This window comes from Daldinia loculata, assembly GCF_022478755.1.
Source record: "Daldinia loculata strain CBS 113971 unplaced genomic scaffold F4817scaffold_13, whole genome shotgun sequence".
NCBI lineage: Eukaryota > Fungi > Ascomycota > Sordariomycetes > Xylariales > Hypoxylaceae > Daldinia > Daldinia loculata.
The window spans coordinates 416,948-438,198 of NW_026054867.1; the positions used below are offsets into that span (position 1 = coordinate 416,948).

At 35.0% G+C, this 21,251-nt stretch overlaps 6 protein-coding genes across 6 annotated transcripts; 3 read left to right on the forward strand and 3 right to left on the reverse strand.

The window, feature by feature from the left end:
• Positions 1-346: 346 nt before the first annotated feature.
• F4817DRAFT_332081 (cytosolic large ribosomal subunit protein L30) lies at positions 347-1,353 on the reverse strand. Its single transcript, XM_049302604.1, has 3 exons — positions 1,154-1,353; positions 936-1,090; positions 347-755 (listed from the first exon to the last, which is right to left on the reverse strand). Exons 1-3 carry the CDS (start codon positions 1,227-1,229, stop codon positions 657-659), a joined length of 330 nt encoding a protein of 109 aa, XP_049160919.1. The 5' UTR covers positions 1,230-1,353; the 3' UTR covers positions 347-656.
• A 118-nt stretch (positions 1,354-1,471) lies between these two features.
• Positions 1,472-2,798, forward strand: F4817DRAFT_332083 (ribosomal protein L10e). The gene is made up of 3 exons (XM_049302605.1): positions 1,472-1,687; positions 1,907-2,291; positions 2,351-2,798. The coding sequence occupies exons 1-3, from the start codon at positions 1,643-1,645 to the stop codon at positions 2,584-2,586; spliced, it is 666 nt and encodes a 221-aa protein (XP_049160920.1). The 5' UTR covers positions 1,472-1,642; the 3' UTR covers positions 2,587-2,798.
• A 2,793-nt stretch (positions 2,799-5,591) lies between these two features.
• F4817DRAFT_357567 (uncharacterized protein) lies at positions 5,592-9,254 on the forward strand (the record flags this gene model as incomplete). The annotated part of the gene is made up of 2 exons (XM_049305935.1): positions 5,592-7,829; positions 8,448-9,254. 2 exons carry the CDS (start codon positions 5,592-5,594, stop codon positions 9,252-9,254), a joined length of 3,045 nt encoding a protein of 1,014 aa, XP_049160921.1.
• A 762-nt stretch (positions 9,255-10,016) lies between these two features.
• Positions 10,017-10,376, reverse strand: F4817DRAFT_314130 (uncharacterized protein; the record flags this gene model as incomplete). The annotated part of the gene is made up of 1 exon (XM_049300356.1): positions 10,017-10,376. One exon carries the CDS (start codon positions 10,374-10,376, stop codon positions 10,017-10,019), a length of 360 nt encoding a protein of 119 aa, XP_049160922.1.
• A 1,671-nt stretch (positions 10,377-12,047) lies between these two features.
• On the reverse strand, positions 12,048-12,485 carry F4817DRAFT_332087 (uncharacterized protein; the record flags this gene model as incomplete). Its single annotated transcript, XM_049302606.1, has 1 exon — positions 12,048-12,485. A coding segment is annotated over exon 1 (193 nt), but the record flags the coding sequence as incomplete, so codon positions are not given.
• A 7,409-nt stretch (positions 12,486-19,894) lies between these two features.
• On the forward strand, positions 19,895-21,032 carry F4817DRAFT_332088 (uncharacterized protein). Its single transcript, XM_049302607.1, has 2 exons — positions 19,895-20,435; positions 20,501-21,032. Exons 1-2 carry the CDS (start codon positions 20,239-20,241, stop codon positions 20,955-20,957), a joined length of 654 nt encoding a protein of 217 aa, XP_049160924.1. The 5' UTR covers positions 19,895-20,238; the 3' UTR covers positions 20,958-21,032.
• The last annotated feature ends 219 nt before the right edge of the window (positions 21,033-21,251 follow it).

A 21,251-nucleotide genomic window follows, 5' to 3' on the forward strand; every position in this document is an offset into this window, starting at 1 on the left:
TAAATTATTTGGATATGATGATTTTAGTACGTCCGTTTGTCCCGACGGGATTACACGCGAAGACTTATTAGTGAACGAGGTTTTATCTCTACCTCTTATTCACATTGTTGAAAATCACCTCATCAACATACTGGGGCTAGACTCAAAGAAATATTATGTCATGGCCAAGCAAGGCAGGTAATGAGAAGAAATAGACGTTCATATCCACAATAAGCCAAATGTGATTTTACATATATATCCGGAATTGATGGTCTCGGGGACAGATTTAGCCCCTCTCCTAAATGGCTAAGGATGATTGGTATGTATTATTGGAAAATGCTGGCATCCTACTCGAGATATTCAATATATTGTGTCCAGCCAGCATCAACTACTCGAGTCACAACTGATTATCACTTATAACATTCAAATCTCAGCTATAGCGCTAGGAAGAGGGATTGCTGGGTATCATTTATAGTATTTCCGAAGTCCGTAAGCTTCGTCTGGACTGACGTTTAGTATTGACCTAGCCGGCTACCTAGAGGACTCAAGGTGGAGCCTCGCAAATGTGCTTCCTAATGTAGTATTATACCAGCCGTCATCATTCATGAACGGCTAACTACGATGACCTTTTCCCAACCAATGAACCCCAACGCCGTCAGAGGATGCCTTATCTAGACCTAAGCCTGTTGGTCGCTGAGGATATCGGAGTCACCAGCATCAATGATGGCCATGGTGGAGCAACGGAACAGTTTACCGCAGGCAGTACCCAGCTCAATCTATATTCAACCAAAAAGTAAGCCAACTGAATTACCCTCCAAAGCCAATAGGGCTTCTTCTCTGGGTAGGGTCGTAGACAAGATAAACCCGTCTACTGGCCAAAGAGATAAGAGAAAGAGGAGAATATAAAAGCATTGATATGTCTTCTATACTTGGTCCAAAGAGATGTAGGAACTTACGTTGGTACCGGAGAAGTGGTGAACAGGGGCCTTGGACAGCATGGAGTAGTATTCCAGCTCGGACTTGCGTAGAGGAGGAGTGTTTCCGGAGATGATGACTAGCTTAGCCTTGCCGGATCGCAGACTCTTCAGGGTAGACTTGTAACCGAGAGTGACTAGAGGAAATGTCAGTAAAGATGGCATATTTATTTATTTTCGTTTAGGTAGAGAGATCGTACCCTTTCCTGACTTCATAACTAGCGCAAGACGCGAGTTGATGCTGTTGGCATCCTTCTTGTTCTTCTTGGGGGCCATCTTGACTGTTGGATATGAATTGACTGTTCGTTGACGGTGTCGAGTTGATGTTGTAGTCAGGAATGGGTAGAAGTCACCAAGAGGATGCAAAAAATAATTATCTTTGCAGAAAGTCCTAGTGGGGTTACACGGTTAGAGGCTCGCACCGCACCGAATATTTTGGTGGTCCGTGGTTTTAGCCCTAACCCCACTTTTCTTCAGGCGAATTGATAATCAATAGACCAATGAGATACCCCGCCACCAACCCACTTCGCCCGCTTATGTGACTCGCTCTTGCTTTGAAATCAAAGTAGGAATTTCACCGCAGACCTCAAAGGAGCCCCAGTGCCTCTGCTTCCTTGTCGACATCATCTTCCTCTCTACAACAACATACCCTCATCTAACGACGACTTGATCGAGAAAAATCATTCAAGATGGCGCGTCGTCCGGCAAGATGTTACCGATACTGCAAGAACAAGGTGAGCCTTACAAGACTTTTATAGTTATTATAATTTTTGCACAAAAAACCCCATTTTCAAAATTTATCCGGTTGATCGCAACAAATGGCTTGCGATTCCTTCACCTGTCCCGATTACAAATTCCACCATCAACTACATTATTTTTCATGAAACACCCGAGCGGTTTATTAGATATAGATCAAATGTAGAGATAAACATACTGACGTCAATGATCCTTAGCCGTATCCCAAGTCCCGCTTCAACCGTGGTGTCCCCGACCCTAAGATCCGTATCTTCGATCTTGGCCGAAAGCGTGCGACCGTCGATGACTTCCCTCTCTGCATCCACCTCGTCTCCAACGAGTACGAGCAGCTGAGCTCCGAAGCTCTTGAAGCTGCCCGTATTTGCGCCAACAAGTACCTCGTCAAGACTGCCGGAAAGGAAGGTTTCCACATGCGTGTCCGCGCTCACCCCTACCACGTCGTCCGTATCAACAAGATGTTGTCTTGCGCTGGTGCCGATAGACTGCAGACTGGTATGCGTGGTGCCTGGGGTAAGCCCAACGGTACTGTTGCCCGTGTCAACATTGGTCAGATCATCCTGAGTGTCCGAACTCGTGATTCTAGTAAGTAAAATGACGTATGCCGCACCTACAAGAATGCGTTAATTAACCCTTTTCTCTAGACCGTGCCGTCGCCCTTGAGGCTCTCCGACGATCCCAGTACAAGTTCCCTGGCCGACAAAAGATCATCATCTCCAAGAACTGGGGCTTCACTCCTCTCCGACGTGAGGAGTACCTCGAGAAGAAGGCTGCTGGCCGTGTCAAGGTTGACGGTGCCTACGTTCAGTTCCTCACCAACCACGGTAACCTTGCGCAGAACATCAAGCGTTTCCCCGAAGCGTTTACTGAGTCTGCTTAAATGGATTATCGTGACAAGGAAGCAATTCTGGGTTGAGGGGACAGGCGTATAATGGATTACCATAGCACTGCTACATGACAGTCAATTCGGATCTTGCATTTACACAGTAGCATTGCTGGCTTAGTGACATTAGTTCTATGAATTCCTAGATCAAGAAAACAGTAAAACCCACCGTATCTAGCTTCAAGATTGATTGCAATATTCTTCCTAATACCCCCACCAGGTGTCTTAATTTCCATCTAAATTAGTCCCTTCAAGTAAGCATACTCTCGAGAGAGTCCATATCCTCGTAGAATGATCTCTAAGCAGCCCTATGATCTAGGATCCTAGCCGAAAGTTCCGCAAAGGCCAGCGAAGCATGACTCACCTCTGACTTGGTTAGCCACGTCGTAGCTAACGTGGTGAGCTAGAGTTTAGTAGTTCTTGCAAGGTATGACTCTTCGAGAAATACCATGGATGTATTTTCAAGGGACACAATTACGGGGTAAGCTCTTATAAGGTAAACAAGACTAGATCAAAAAGATCCTAGGCTTGAAGTAGGGTTTAAAGAAGTGACTTCTTGTTGTGAAAGATTGAGACAATGGGAAATTATAATATATTGAGGTCACAATGGATTGTGAAAATGTTGGTAGTAAGAAGGAAATAGCTATTAGAAGAAATAAGTAGATCTATTTCGCTATAAGAGACAGATATTCTTTATAATGTATTCGGTGGATGAACTATGGTTGTAACTCTAGACTAAGTGGTAAGGTATGAATGGGGAAGATAATGCTATGCCATAGGCATTTTATATCAAGGGAACAAGGTCTTGCGTATAGAAGGAAAAGAATACATACATTAATCGTCTATTGATAAATCATAAGTACTAAAATAAATCGCTAAAGGGCTACTGCCAGGAGGCATCTTAGCAGGGGCACATATGAGCCAAGCTTCCCCTTTCACTTATAAAGAAGCTCAGTTAGTCAATCAAGCCATTCACGAGGAGGCATATCAACTCATGATCAAGGTGCTATTCACAATACTTTAATAGGATCACAAATTTGAGTGCGAGACAAATCGCTACTGCACAGCCTTAAACTGAGGTGTTGTCTATTAGTACCGAAGTCAACCCCCAAAGAATTGTAGGACAATATGATCATAACGGTTAGAGGATACGCCTCCTTTAGCTCAACTAATATCGATGGGATGGTCGACCTAAACTACTAAACTAATATATGTATGTCCTCATGCATTCTTTGAGTAACACATACAGGCTCTTACCCTAATGTACGTGAGCTTGTTACCATCAGGTGTTTCCTGAGCTTGTTGTAGGTTTACTTAGAGGAATGCAAATCATTCTTACTTTATCCAGTATCCGATACTGTTATATGGATAAATTACACGAACATTTTGTTCAAACAAGACAAGGTATATACTGATATACTTGCCAGCATAAATAACATTTCAATGTTACTAGTTGATATAGGCCGGACCAACCGGTATACATCGAACATGCTAGAGTGAATCAAAACGGCGATATCGGCAGCAAAATTAATTCGCCAAGATCTAACAGCCTCTTACATCGATATCCAAAGTGCTTCATGCAGATATAAGTTAAGGTAGGGGTAGTTGGAGTTCATGTGTTCTGGAATATAAATCCCGGGTTGAGATGTTTCGAAACAGATCGGCCGGAAATTAATATTTGACGCGTTCATCCTTGAACTTTTGGTGGCGGCCACAGTTCCTAGACTTGGAGGACGGTCGACGCGATCTCGTGGCTTGGTCCCGTCGTATCGAATGCCGCGTTCAGTCAGTTGTCGTTATTATATCACTGTCACCTCTCCCACCTCAAGTTGCTGTTCTTTCTACCATAAGACTCGAAGTTATAGTCTAACATTTCCACTGGTAACTAATTGGTTAAAACATCTTTGATCTTTGAAAACCTTCGAACTCTCATAGCCCATCGTAAAATGGAAACCTTAGTAACTAGTGCTGGTTTGTTGTCGGAAGCGCTTAGGAGCTTTTATGTATGGAATCCACGTGTACGGGAATCGCGTCTATTTCGTGTCCGATTCGTGTGTGCAGCAGAAGCCAAGCGCGCTGCGTCCAGTACGTCCAGGGAGGTTACAGCGAGGCTACAGAGAGGTAACAGGGATCACCAGCCACTGAATTTTGGATGGGAAGTTCCTATTGGCTATAAGGAAGTTACCGGGTTCTTCTAGCATCCGTTTCGTTTATCAAAGACCCACAACCCGGCGCTTCTTCTCTGAGTCTTTCTTCCCCCACAATGTTTCAATGTCTCCCACTGGATGAAATGTTTGGATGGTGAGACGGTTGCAGCTGAATTGCATCTAGCACCATGCAGGTCACTTCTTAACGGACCAGTCATTTCTCGCATCGCGGTTTACTATAACTGTCGCGTCTGCCATTTGCTCTGTTCCCGACTTCTCTGCACTCCGCGGCTGCATGGCGACGTGCAGATTTGCAGATGCACTAAAGTCGTGAGAATGACTCACTTGCCAACCATTCCCAACCAGTCCGACTTTTCTGACGTTCGTGGACTATCTTAGGTAGATTTGGAGAGACTATGCCGATGAAGTCGAGAGGTAGCACGAAAAGTTTTCCGAACCGGGGGGAATATGTCGAACTGGTATAACATGCGCCTCAGGCCTTCGCGGACCCGGTTGGGCTGCGACCGACTTTCTTCTATTTCAGAATATCAAGTGTCAACTTTGAGTGACTGGATTATATTTGATTCAGTTAATACTGTTGCTGCAACTGCGAATAACCTCACTTTACCGTCTTGTGCTCGCAGTGTAGCTCTACTATCATATATTTAGGCCATCTATTATTATTCAATATCGTCCTACTTAGTAACCATTTACAATATATACTTCTGATCCGACTTCAGTTGTATAACTTTTGAAATACCCATACCATCTTCGTGACTATAGCCCGCTATCAGGGCTCCTCGAACTTACACCCCCCACCCTCAATAATATTTGCCTTAGCGATATGCGAGAGCTATGGCAACAGGACCGCAAGCATTCTATTGCCTGTGGCAGAAGGAGGCTATCCGTGAGAAGCTCTTCCAATTATTATCAAAAGAAGATATCTGCAATGTTCGACTCTCATCGTCGGCATGCTGCAATCTCGTTACCAAACGACTATTTCTACGAACCCACTTGACCTTCACCTCTAGTACCTTCACTCGACAGAGTAGAATCGAGGCACTGTCGAAAGTAGGCCAGCATATAGAACATCTTACCTTTTATTTCCCACACTCAGAGGCTACTTTCTTACCTCCACTGGTTCACCCTGATACTGGTGGTGAGATCAGTTTCCTTTACAAGCCTCATACTTCGATGGCGTCTGTTCTGGAGAGACCTAAGTTCGCCAACTCTGGACTTGGTGAGATTCTTACACAACAATATCCGCCACTGTTCCACGCCGCATCTAATGTCCCGTCTTTCATCAATGCGATGAAGCACTTGCCGAATATGAGGCACCTTACTATCAAGACGCCTGGCCAGGATCCCAAGGAGAGATACCGAAGGGATATTGTGGACTATGCGCTTATTAGCCTCCGTATATCATTGGAGCGGGCGCCGATGAGAAAGCTTACAAAGCTTTCGTTATCCTCCGTCCATCCCTCTGCCTTCATCTACTTGCGACATGTTATAGGGTTTGGCTGTCTACCATCAGCTGCTCGGCGATGGAAGCAGATTCGGAAGTTAAATATCTCGGTAGAAGCATGGGATTTCTATGGACCGTCACCGGGACTCGATCATCTAAAGATGATTGACGATTATATACGCGACTTTTCAACGAATCTAGAAAAATTGACATTTAATTGGCTGGGCCGAAAGGGTCCATGTCCATTGTCTCTTGCGGCTGACCCGTTGTTTGCGCCGCCTCGGAGCTCACAGAAACTTTTCAATGAAGTTACTTCGCCTATGTCACCTTTACCCCCAGCGCCCTCTAGGAAGCCCATTGTATTCCGTAAATTACGTTTTATGGCCATTCGGAATGCCACCATGAACTCGTCGCAGGTAGCGGAATTGATTGCATCGCATCGACACAGTGTACGCGAGTTCGATTTTGAGAACGTTGTTCTAATCAATGATGGCAGCTGGGATGATGCCCTGGGACCTTTATTGAACAAATCATCCCGTGGTAGCCGCTGGATTCGGCAGTCAATGGCTACCATTACTGAAGATGCAAGCGTTCCTTCACCAGGTCTATCAGACAATTTTATAGACGATCTATCAGGTGACTCGCCAGCTGTTTCGGCAGCGTCGCAAAAGCTTTTAGATGTTGATCTAAACGGCGGCGAGGAGGAAGATGAGGATGAATCGGCGGAGCAAAATGATGAATTTGATCTTCCTTCGGACCTAGAGGCTGCTAGGCAAGCTAGTCTTTCGTTTCCAAACAAGCTTAAGAAGCGTAAAGTTACAAAGCGTCGTCGCAGAAGGAAGGATAAGAACGAATCTCGTGAAGATGACAAACATGAGTTTCATTCGCGGCATCATCACCGGCAACCCTCCAAAGATTCTATTGACCAACCTAGTGATGAACATCATCGTCATCGCCGCCACCGACATCAGAAGCCCCAAGAGTCTTTTGAAAGGCAGCCAGAAATTCATGGTTCTGACCAAAGTCGTCGGCCCTCGGATGAGTCCTTTGACTATCATCACCAACCGCTACGTTTATCTATCTCGCCACAAAGCTCTCAACATCGCTTGTTTGGCGAGGTTGAGAGTATTTATTCAACATCGTCGCGCCGTCTGTTTGGTGAAGTATCGCAGCTCACTAACTCGGGATCCGAGCCGGAGCTCACACACTCACCCGTTGATGACTCGGACTCGGTCGTCGATGAGTATTTCCGCCCTAGTACACCTACTACTACACCGATGGACATATCGGCACCTATTCTTAGCACGGCACCTAGCATGCCTATATTATTAGAACCTCACGTTTATGACCCCACTGCGGAGCTATGCTTCGAAATCACGGCCGTGCAACGCGATATTGAAGCTGAAGAAGCGCAGAGGCGCGTAGCTGAGGATGCCGAGTTTCAGACGAGCGCTTTGAAGAGGGCCAAGGAACTCGTGCTTAGTCGGCTGGGTCGCGAATTTTCTTCCGGTAATAGCGGCTTCGGCAAGAGGAGTGTTGCTGGCCCTAAAAAAGAGAGTTTCGGCGCTGGGAGTTTCCTCAGCAGCTCAAGATTTCGAGAGGGGTTATTTGGGAAGAGCACCTCTAGTGTGAGTGGCACCTTGCACCCCATGCAAGACCACAGGAGCATGGATGTGCCAATCTTGTTTAGTCGGAGTTGATGATACCCAATGGGGGAACGGATGTATTACGACAGACACGATGTGATGTGCTTATGACTTATAATGATTATGACCTACTACTATTCGATCTTTGAATTAATACTATATTCCTTTTGTGCACATTATCGCATGCTTCGTTCTATGTGATGTTGCCTCCATTATTCATAAAATGAACTGGCAAATTAAGCTCACACTTCGGGAACTCACAAGTGACTCGACGCTATGCTACGATAGTTCCTTAGAATGTCCTTTTTAACTCGTGCCTTGATCTATAGAGGCCGCCCAAATCGGGACCAGAGGTATTCCGCCGCGTTTAAGGAATTTAAAGAATATTATAGTAGTCGTGGCGATTCTTGTCGACCAAATCTTCGCATTCCCCTATTCCCTCTTACCTCTGAGAGAAAACCAACCTACCTCGCCCATAAGACGGCCAGATACTTCATCGTCACTATACCCCTTTCCATCCTCCGGTTTGCAGAAATGGGCATCATAACCTCCCTATTCTCTCTATTCGGCCCCGGCGCCGCCCTCTGCGCCGTCTGCGAGACTCTTACCGTGATCTGGCCGCGCATGCGACTCTGTATGGTCGACGACGCGCCGCTGACACGGTTCCTGCACGCCGCGCGGGGGAAGCCAGCGTGGGCGTTCGTCGTGGGCGTCGGGCAGGAACCCATCGCTCGGGAACTGTGCTTCGAGCTAGCCGCGTGCGGGTTCAACATCGTTCTGTACGGCACTGGGTCTGGCTACCACGGCGGGGAGGGCACGAGGCAGAAACTGCTGGCTTTCCGGGCGGAGCTTCTGAAGGCTAACCCGGAGAATAAATATCGCGTTGTGGTTGTGGATACGGACGCACAGGGCGAAGCGGTGAAGCGGTTTGCGGCGAGGGTAGGGGAGTCGCTGAAGGATGCAAATTTGACTATGCTGATTGATTGCATTGGGGATGCTGATGGCATGGTCTTGCCGCAGTTGAAGGCTGTGTTGGTGTCACTTCTGAAGCGGAATACGCCTGCACTGATTATCAACGTAGCCTCTTCGATGGCTGGTAGCGGCAATGGGACACAGGCATGTTATTCGTATAGAAGGTCTGAAGACCTCTCTAAAGACGGCGTTAACGTCGTTTCGTGCCATATAGACGATGTAGCCGTCGGCTATAAGGAGAAATCGTTGTTCCGCCGTCCTGCACCGCGGGCACTGGCCGAGACGGTGTTACTGCACGCGGCTTCTAGCGGTAGGAACGCTATTGTATATCCCCGTTGGCCACAAGCTATTTTGCAGATGACACGGAAGACGTTGCTAGGAATGGCTGTGGAACAATTTTTGTCTGTTACTCAGGGAGATGTATCGAAGAAATAGATAGAATGGGAGGAACGGGAGAATAGAGGAAAAAGAAAGATGTACAATGGGTTTATGCTTGCTTGTACTGCAATAGTAGGGGAGCATCGTTCGCTATACCGCAAGATTTTATAATAAATGCTCATATATATGTTCGTGAAAAGAACTTGCATTATATCAAAGCGAATGGTATTACTGCCGACTTATACATCATCAGGGATAGGGGGTAATTTAAGGAGTGTCGTAACTAAATATATCAAAGGCCCTTGGCACCACCATGGGTTGAACGTGGAACCATGAACCTATCTCAGTAGTCCTAGAACGAAGACGTATTTAATAAACCTAATTCCAGCCAATAAAGTATGAAGATTAAGCTCTCTATTAGCTTTCATTCTTAGATAAACGAAGCCTTTCCCATGATAACGTAGACGACGGTCTCAAAACAGCCCTGATAATTACTATCAGGTTTTAGCTACACTTCTTTTATACGCCAAATGACATGGCTTGATTCACCTCCGCTTCGGATCCCTGTTCAGAGCTTTATTGAGATTGGGTATGTAGTTTTGATACCTGTTATAATGGGTTGTACCTTAAAACTGACAGGTAGTTATCACAATACCTAGGTCAGTACCTACGCACGATACATAAATGTCAATAGTAGAATCGTCTATTATTGATCTTGGCACATTGTTTAAACATTTGCTATCACTCATACTTAAGGATCATTCTTCGCATATGCCGTATCTCGCATGAGCTATTACTAGTACCTCTAGCTACTGGCTATCAGCTCCTTGTTACAATTGCCTGCCGTGTAACTGTAATCTGCTCGTTACCAAAGGCCGTTTTACCGCTAACATCTCGATCCGAATAAGGATTATGTTGAGCTTGGATCCTGGCTTGGTATGTGCCTATGTTCCCAAGCCTGCCGCGTGTGTCATGCTCAATATCCGAGGACTGCTCAAATGTGACTGTCATTGAAGGCGAAGAGTCAACTGTCCCCTTGTTATCGCTCTTAACCAACGATCTTAACTTTATACCAAGATTCCGAGCCAAGGTTCCGCCTGAACTGTCGTGCCGGGCACCGGACCGTGAGCCGAGTACTTGGTCTGCAATGGGCTTGAGAAGGGGACTGCAAGCTACCATGATAGCGATTCCCGGCTGGATGATACTTAGGTAGGTAGTTGTTGCCAACGGAATAATAAGGCAGATCGCTATAATCAATCTTATATGTTATGTAAAGCCTAATAGCGGAAGCTACTATAGTGCTGTTTATCCGTATCAGAATGATACCTAGGTATGACCAAAGAGGAAACATTGAGCTGGACGAAGACAGAGTTAGAAGTGAGACAGCTACTGACATGAATCCAGCACCGAATATAATAAGCAACAAGGCAACCTTGTGTAAAGTGTTAATTCGTAGTGCTACTGATGGCTTTAACGGAAGCACTATGAGCATAAGGTCTGACACTATGTCGACGACGGCGACCGAGGTGAAACCCACCGTCTGGTTACCGCACGTCTTACGTACATTGGGTCCCAGTTGAGGTAAACGGGTTGGCATATTAACACGGCGATTAATATAGCCTGCAATGTCCAAACGACCGAAAACCCCATGACAACATACGCAGCTATGCGAAAGTTGCGTATAAAAAAGATACGTTGGAGACACCTCGCAATGCTTAATTTTATGAGCCCCAAAAATACGGCGTACAGGACCTGAGCTGCAAAGACAAACCTAGAGAATCGATCGAGTTGATTAAGCTCCAACTGTGTGACGTGTAGTCCGGCACCGCCTAGAAAAGCCACTTCAACACACATTAGCGAGAGTAGAAAATACCTGATATGGGGCGAAGGCGGAACCAACAAAGAACACCATTGACACACGAACCATAGTATGTCAACTACCAATACATATACAATTAGGACCTCAGCAGGGTATAATGTTTGGTGCAGAAGACAAACCAGAGCAAAATAACAAAGAATATCTTCAGACAGTAGCGGAGATATCCCCTGCATACGCCGAGCCGATATCCGTAGATCAACCCACAACGAGGCCAAAGTGCCCATTATAACAGCTACAGCTAGAAAAGCGCCGTTGTTTGGCTTATCTGCCATTGTGTAAATAGGTACTTAGGTAGTTAAAGGATCTGAGTATATGTTTAATACCTCTGTGGCGCGTAAATGGATGGGCTTAGTTTCATTTTGTAAGATTGTAACCTCGTAGAAGGGTGAAGACTTGTATGGTTACGCAATTGTTAGGAATTTAGACAAGACATCTGGAACAAAGGACAATTCTAGTATGTACAGCCGCAGGCTCCCATAGTTAGTTTATAGTTCCTTGCAGTTGGATTTAAAGGCAAACCCTCATCTCAGTAGGTAAACATAGCTTCTAAAAGGTTGATTGAACAAAACTTGGGAAATATTATTGAAATTATAATAAACGTCGTTCTATTTAAACTATTCGGACTCATCTATAAGTCTAATTGTTTAGTTACCAGTCTTCAAATCTCATCTATAGGTTTATCGCTCCGTGATTGTATTTTTACTTCTGGCTTAAGAGAGCGAAGATAATATTGTAAATGTATAGGAGGTACCTAACCTAAAGTACAAGATATAAGAGGATCACATAAATAAGCTGCGCAACGTCTTGGCTAGTCCGCCACAAACTAAATACTTGCTATATATTGTTAGGAATTATAAGATACCTTAGGTGCATTAAGAGTTTCTTTCTACGTTGAGTTGAGCATCCTGCAGAACTCGAAGAGAATAAATATAATATACTTTAACATTGCCTCTCTAATATAGCGAGGATATCTCACATTAAACTACCTAAAAGGTACCTATATAGTAAGCGTAAAGACAGCACTGCCAGCTCGGCGATGGTGACGTCATCATGGCCAAACTCTCCAGATGCGTCGACCATGATGATTCCCACATAGAGCGAAAGTAGAAAGACGTTGCTTCCGGTTGTGGTGACCACGAGGATGCCTGCATGACCTTGATACCTAGTCATTTATGACGGCAATGAACTTCCTAGAGGTAGCGTTGTAGATATGGAGAGAATTATAACGCTGGTAAAAGTTTCAGGAAGCCCGATAGCATCGGTGATGTTATGGCTGCGTGGGACGGGACAAAACCGGCTAGATAGATGGCTAAGAAACAAATGACAAAGGAGAAGATAAAATATATGGTACTTTATTAGACTGTGTCAGCTTAGACAGTTTCTTTAATATCGGTCCGTGGAAATCGAATCACGGCGTAGGAGTACCTTTATTGCTACTACCTATTATCGTCCGAGATCTACGCCCGAACCGGGCTCGGCAACCGGGCTCGGCAATTTTGTTCCGGCGGGAAACAAGGACTTACACACCTACTTGCTGGAGCGGTGTGTGCTGCATTTGCTAGACAAATAGCTACGCGGACTTAATTGCTAAGAATAACGCGTATTGTTTCACATTTTATATTTCACATTTCCAACTTCCCCATTGTTCCATCTTAGTTAAAGCCAAGCCAAGACTAGGATTACTCGTGCCACGCCCCACTTAATTTTGGTTTCGCAAGCGAGTACCAGTCTTAACTGGTACTTACCATTATTATCCACACATCACTATTATCCCCATTATTAAACAATGTGAAAATTAAGCAAGTATTATTTTAAAGACGAAAATTTTTTTATTATAACTTAAAAATTATAACTTTATTATAATTTTAAATTTAATATATGTATATAAAAAAAATAATATATTAAATTATATAATATATATAAAAATAAAAAGTTTACGTAATTATATCCCGTAATTATATATATAACTAATAAAACTTATAAAATAATTATTTTATAACAATTATATATAAATTTTAATATAAAAAGATATTTTTTTATATTTTTTAATGTTTTTAATAACTTTTTTAAAAAACATTTAATAGTAAATTATTATTTGTGGTAAATAACAATTTTATATAAAAATTATATAATTTAATTAATATATTTATTTTAATTTATAATATGTAATTTAATTAATTTATTAAAATTATATTATAATATAATTAAGTTAAAAAAAACAATAAATATTAAATTATTTAATTGTTTTATATGTAATATTATAATATAAATAAAATTAATAATAAATTTTTTTTTAAAAACATTTAATACGGTTTAATTATAAATAATTTTTTAAATTTTATAAATTATAATAATAAAGGTAATTATTAACGGGAATTAATTACGTTAATAAAGTTTATTATTAACTTTATACAATTAAATTAAACGAAAAATAAGGATTATTATTTTACTTTACTTCGTATGAAAAAGTAAAGGTTTAATATAACCGGGAAAAAAAACAAAAATAACAAAAAAAGGTAAAGTAAATAAATCAAAGCTTTTCGGCCACGTTAAATCTTTAACAATACTAATAAACCCGTTTATAAAATTTTAATTTATTTAAATATTTTACATTAATATACACTACGCGCTAATAATTATAAATAACTAACGTTTAAAATTATTAACTAATTAAATATTAAATAACTTTTAATTTTAATTAATTTTAATTATTTTAACGTTTTTTATTAAATAATTAAAAAATAATAAATAATTATAATTATATTTATTTATAACGTTATATTAAAAAAAAATTTAAAAAATTATATTAAAATAATCGATTTTATTAAAATTTAATTTAATTTATACTTTAATATTAAATAATTTCCATTTAAGTTAATTTATATAAAAATAACAAATAATTTTTAAAATTTAATAAAAAATCTTTTAATTAAAGTTGTTTTATTATATAACAATAAATAAACAAATTGTTTAATTAAAACATTTATATATAACATAATTAATCATATTATTAATATTAACAAAATTTTAAAAAAATAATAATTAATTATTAATAAAAAAAATTGTTAAAAATTACTTAATATAATTACATTTAAACCGTTTATAATTATATTTAAATTTATTATAATCTTTTTAAATCAAAAATTAATTTAATAAAAAATCTTTAAATTAATCATAAACTTTTCGTTAATAAAAACATACCGTATAATACTAAAATCATATTAGGTTTAATTTAATATTATAATTAATAAAAGATTAAACGCATTTTACATTAACAATTAAAAAATAAAATAAAAAATATAACTATTAATAATATTAACCATTACTTTTATAAATATAATACAAAAGATTAAATCTTACATATTATATTTTTGCGTTAACCGTTATAAATATATTAAAAAAATATTTAACATATACATTTTCCCGTTATTATTTAACCTATTAACGTTAATTAATAATAACGTTAAGTTTTTACCGGTAAAATAATTCCAATAATAACTTAAATATAAATTATAAAACTTTTATTACTTCGTATTTAACATATTTTTAACGTTATTAAAAACATTTATAATATAAATATTAAAATTATTATATTATTACCAAATATTAACTTAATAATTAATTCCGTTATTAAAATTTAAATATTTATTAATATAAAAACTTTAATTATATTAAATATTTTTAAATTAATATTTTAACCAATTTTAAACCGTAATATATTTTTAATTATTCGGTTAAAAATTAACCATATTATTTTACAAATTATAAACCATTTTAATAAAAATATTTTTGTTTTAAAATTTTTCGTAATTAACAAAAATTAAGATCTTTTTATAATAATTTATAAAGTAAATATTACGATATTATTTATTGCATATAACATACATATTAATATACGTTTTATATAAAACATTACCAACGGTTTTTACTTCGTTAATAAAGTCCCGAAAAAAATAATATAATATAAATTTAATTTAACAATAATCTTTATATTAATCCCTGTTCGGTTTATATTTCGGATTATATATAAAAATATAATTTTAAACTTAAAATTAAAACGTTAATTTATAATTTTAATTATATTAAATAAACCACTTAAATAACGTTATTTAAAATAATATATTAAATTAATTATAATATTTAATAAATATAAAATTCGTTTTTTAAATTTATTTATTAATAATTATAAAACGTTAAATATTTTTAAAATTTAATTAATAATTTACTTAAAACATAATATAAAAACTTATTTATAACAAATATTTAAATAATTTATACATTAACTTTTATTTTAAAATATTACATTTATTAAATATTTTATTTATAAACTTCGTTATAAACGATAAAAATAAAAACCGATTATTAAAACAAAATATAACTTTAATAATTAATATGGTAAAAACTTAAGTAAACGTTTTAACTTTAAAGTAATATTTGGTAATGTAAGTTTTTATAACATATACGTTAATATATAACGTTATGTTTATATTAACGTTTTATTTAATCGTAACAATGGCATTATATAAGTTTAACTTTAAATTATTTTATTTTATTATAAAACTGTTATAATTAAAATTTAATAACTTATTAACTTTAATTAACAATATTGGTAAACAAAAATAATAAAATTAATATTAATATTAAAATAATTTAATATTTTTATTTAAAATATATTAAAAAACTGTAATAAATATTTAAAACCTTTAAAATTTTAATAATCGGGCCGTTTTTTCGTTTAAAACCCACATAATAACCATAAATTTAAAACTTAAGTTATTAACGTTATATTTTTTTTTTAATAACCGGAAATAATAATTTAAATTATATATATAAATTTGTATAAATTGTACAACCTTTTATAAATACGTAACAATATATGGCTTTTTACCGGCTAGGAAATTAAACAAGTTATTTATAAATACTTGGCCCGGCGTTAGATTTATAATTATAATATATTTAAATTAAGTTTAAATAAAATTCTTTTAACTTTCCAATATTAATATATTATAAACAATAATTTATAAGTTTTATTTATTATTTTATAATAATATATAAATATATAAATTATTTTGGTTTTATTATTTAAATTAGTATTAAAAATTATTAATTTTAAATTTAATTAAAATTATAATTTTAAAAAATTTTATAAATTGGGTGTAAAAGTGGTAAATAATAACATATGGATATAATTGTAAATTATTTTTAATTATAACAATTTTAAAGATTTTATCGGCATTTTACCATTTTAAATATTTCGGTAAAAACCGATAAAAGTTATTTTATTATATATTAACGGCATTAAAAGTGGAAAATAACATTAAATACTTAAATGCATTAATTTACAAGTTTAATTTCGTCCGCCGGTTTATTTAATAAAGTTAAATACTTGGTACGTTAACGGTATATTAAACTACCGAATTAAATAATATTTATACATTTAATATATTTTTATTAAAAATGGTTCGTATATTATTAATATTAACAAAATTTACTAAATTTATTTAATTAATATAAAACGTATTTTAATTATTAATTTAATAACGTTATAATATATTAAAAATTATATAATAAAAATAAAAATAAAAAGTAAATTTATTATTATATTATTAAAAAACATATTTAATATAATTTATAAATTTAATATTATAAAATTAAAAAATTATAAATTTATTTACGTTATATAAGTAAAAAGTGGGAAATGTAAAGGATAAAAATGGTTAAATTTTATTTAATTTAAATACGGGGATAAATTAAACATCGGGCAAATCGAGTAAAATACCGGATTTATTAATAAAATCTTGTACGGCATCGAGTTGCGGTTGCGGGATGATTAAATCGGGGACAACGGAAACATCGCACTTATCCATAAAAGCGGCAAGATCGTCGTTCGAAATACCATCGTTAATACTTTCGTCGCCGTTACCCAATTAATATAACAATAACCGTGATAATATATCGCCGTTTTTTGGCAATTAAAAAAACCGGCTTTTATTTATTAAAATATCTTGATAGTTAAAATAGTTTTCCCGTAAAAAACGGAATTATTATATAATATATTTTTAATAAATATAAAAATTTTAAAAAATTTACCGTTATAACCAAAAGTTAATTAGTTGTAATATAATAACGTTAAATTTTTCGGGTAATTTTAACAATTACCGATATAATAAATTAACATCCCGAAAAAAATGGTAAATATAACTTTTATAACGATATTATAAGCTTTAAATTTAATAAATTTTAATAAAATAATAAAACCGAAATATAATTATTTTTTTTGTTTATATTAATATTGGAAAAAATTTAAATACGGTATTAAAATTAAGGTTATTTTTAACTAAAAAAAAATATACATTACCTGGTATTAAATTTGCATTATAAAATTTATAATTATAATATATATTATTTTTAAATCGTATATTAAATTACCGTTTTTTATAATAAATATAAAATTTTTAAATATTTTAAATTAAATTATTATAAAAAGTTTTAAGTAAAGTTAAATTTATATTGTTAATAATTAATAATTTAAATATATTTGGCGTTAATTATATAAGTGGTTATGTAAAAAATTGTATTGGTAACGATAATAGTAATAATAATGGTAAAAGGTTATTAACGTTAGAATTTTTTTGTAAGTAAATTTAAATAATATGTAAAAAGGGTATAAAAAAAAAGGGTAATACATTAATATTTTAACGTTAATTTTGGTGGGTACGTTGTGTGGTTATATGTATTTAACGCGTTTTTCGAATATTATTAAAATTTTAATTGTTAAAACTTTAGCGTTAATAAATTAGCGGTTATATACCAGTTATATTTATAAATTATTTATGTTAATAAACTATTATTAATTTAATTTATAAGCTGGTTAAAATTAAACCGTTAATAATAAAAATTAACGTATTTAAATTTGTTAATACGTTATATAAATAATAATAATCCGGTTTATATAATTGGATTTTATAAATTTAAATTTGATTTATGGTAAATTTTAATAATATTAAATATATTATTGTAAACCAAAAAAAAAAGGTTATTAACGGGGTTAATTATGTTATTTCGGGGTTTATATACCGTTATTACTTTTATTATTAAACATTTTAAAAGGATTTTATTAAAATAAAAGTAAAGTTTATAATATTGCTTTTTAAGTAGTAAAATAATAAATTTATAATGTTAAAAAAGGTTAAAAAAAAAGATATAAAAGGAAAAAGTAATTTAATAATTAAAGGGAAAAAAAACGTTTTATTTATAAGTAATTTTAAAAGATAAAATAAGTAAATGAATCATACGTACGAAAGGGATAAAATAATCCGGGAAATATATACTTAATAATAGTTTTTTTTAAAGCCGTATAAATTATGGCAAGTTTTTTACAACTTAAAAATGAAGTTTACAATACCGTAAAATTAATATATATAAAAAAATTGTATGGTGTTAATAAAAAAAGTTATAAAAAAAGTAAAAAAAATTAATTTTAAATAAAAAAGTGGTATGGTATATATAAAAAATTTTATTTAAAAAATTACGTTAAAGTTTTTTTTTATTAAAATAAGTTTTGTTAAGTTTTATTAAACTTTATTTATAGTTAATTAATTAAATAAGTTAAATTTATATATATAAGTTAAAGTTAAAAAAAACCACGTAATTTATTATTATATAAAATTATATTAATATATTAAAATAATATAAATTTAAAGTTATATTTAATATAATTAATTTGTTTATTAAAGCGTAATTTTAAAGTTTCCGGTAAAATATATGTATTTTATTTAATTAGTTAAATTTTTATAATCGACTTTTTTTTTTAATTTTAAAATTTTTTAATATATTTGTTTAAGATTTAACGTATTGTTTAATTAATTAACTATTATAACATTTTATTATAAACTTATATTTTTATATATAAATAAACGTTTATTAACTATATATTTTATTTTATTAATTTTTATATTAATTTAAATATATTTATTTTTTATTAATATTATTATTAATATTATTTATTAATTTAATTAAATACATCTTTTACCCACTTTTATAATAATTAATTTAATTGGTTAAAAGCTTATTTTATTTATTTTATTATTAACTGGTCCATGTTTATTAAATTTAAGCTTTCCTTTTTTTGGTTTAAATTTAAAAGCGAAAATTTTCCTCCGAAAAAACGTTATATAAACAAATAAAAAAAGTTTTTTTAATCATTATAAAAATTCATTTAACCTTCATTTTTAACGTTATATAATTTGAAAAAAAGTTTTTAAATATATCGAATTTTAATTAATATAATAAAAAATTTAAAAAATTATAATTATAATATTTATATTATATTATATATTATATTTTAATTTTTAATATAGTTTTTTATATATAAATATATAAATATAAATATAAATAAAATTATTTAAAAATATAAAAGTATTTTTTTATTTTAAAATATTTTTTTATATAATAGCTTTATTAATTTAAACTATAAAATATTACGTAATAAAATTATTATAAACTTTTTTTAAATTTAATATATTTTAAAAAATGTAATAAAATTATATAAAATTTAATTTAAATAAATATATTTTTTATTTTATTTATATGTAAGTGGTTGAAAAATTATAATAAAATGTAAAAAATCTGGGGATAATTGTGGTGTGTAGATAATGGTGGTAAGCACCAGTTAAGACTGGTACTCGCTTGCGAAACCAAAATTAAGTGGGGCGTGGCACGAGTACTGGGGGACCTGATCCCCAGCTTACTGAGTTGGAAGCTTCCTAAAGGAGGTATTGCTATTACTAGGTAGTTGCTAATTGTAGCTCCGTTAATAGAATCTTACTGAACTGACAAAGGAAGGGCTAGGAGGAAGAAATGAGTTGTTACCATAAAACATCTTACCCCTCGACTCAATTGAGACGTATTGTTCAAATATAGACCATTGTCTACCTTAAGTACTCAAGGGTGGCTTAAAAGCCAAGACTAGATGCGGGTATCCGAAAGAAATCCACGTTTGCTGTGCAACTCCCCAATGCATTTATAATGCTCAAGTTTCTTTCAATGTTGCCTTGATTCATACTACGATGAAAATCTCAGGGGTAAGGTCAAGTGTATATCATCGCCTCAACATTTATCGTATCTTGGTATCTACGACAGCTACACAATAAGGGGGGAATCATGGACTGGCAAAAACTATTACTCGCCCTCTTCACCGTTGTCGCCACGGTCCGAGCAGCACCGTTTATGCGACCAGTGTTATTCCATGCCACATCTGTTGTTGAGACTTCGAGTAATGGGGCCTGGGCTGATCACACGATATGTCCAGCCGACTACTTTAGCTACATGACAGAGAAAGGCTTTTTCAGTTTCGGCTGGTATGTTCTTCCACCACACAATATTGTTTCTACTTGTTGATTACCTACTGACTTTGTGTCTCTAGGTGGGGATTAAGAAGCAACAGGGGTAATGCAACGTACTTCACGCCAGATGCCGATCCGTTCCACTGGTTCGAGCTTGGCGAGAGGGAGTCGTGTGACAGTGTTACCGGAGCTTGTCTGTACAGTACCCAAAACGTACCTATTCGCTTTGAGAATTATCCACAGCCGCCGCCTTGCGCACCAATGCCACTTAAGTACATTGAACGATCGCTTGGTCTAGGAGATGGGGATGAGGATCGGGTAGAGTTGACTTACACTGATGATGACGGGGTCCAAGCTCAAGGGTTAAGCACGAGACAAAAACTGAGCGGTGACCCTAGCGCGGCGGGGACATGCCACAAGGCGCTGCGCATATTGAAGCAGCTTTACGAGCAACACGATATCGATTTGGGATTTGAGATTGGGAATCCATGTGCGCAAGGGACAAGTATAGACCAACAGGAGGTGTCAGAGTTATAGTTACCTGAGGTATGAATATAAACGTTAGTTAGTTCTTTAGAAGAGAAGTTGAGAATGCAACTCGTAACGATGAAACCCCTTTGAAAATATGAATTCTACTAGGAATACCTGTCTACCACTTATATTACTAAGTTTAGACTTCTAATTTATAGCTCCGACGCAACTGCTTAGTTAATGGTTATATCAAATTGAGTCAACACTCAATTGGAGTCTTTGCGAGCGGTTACACGTATGAGTTGAAAGACTTTAGAAAGATAACTAACTAACTAGACCTAGCGCTAGTTAGCTTTATAT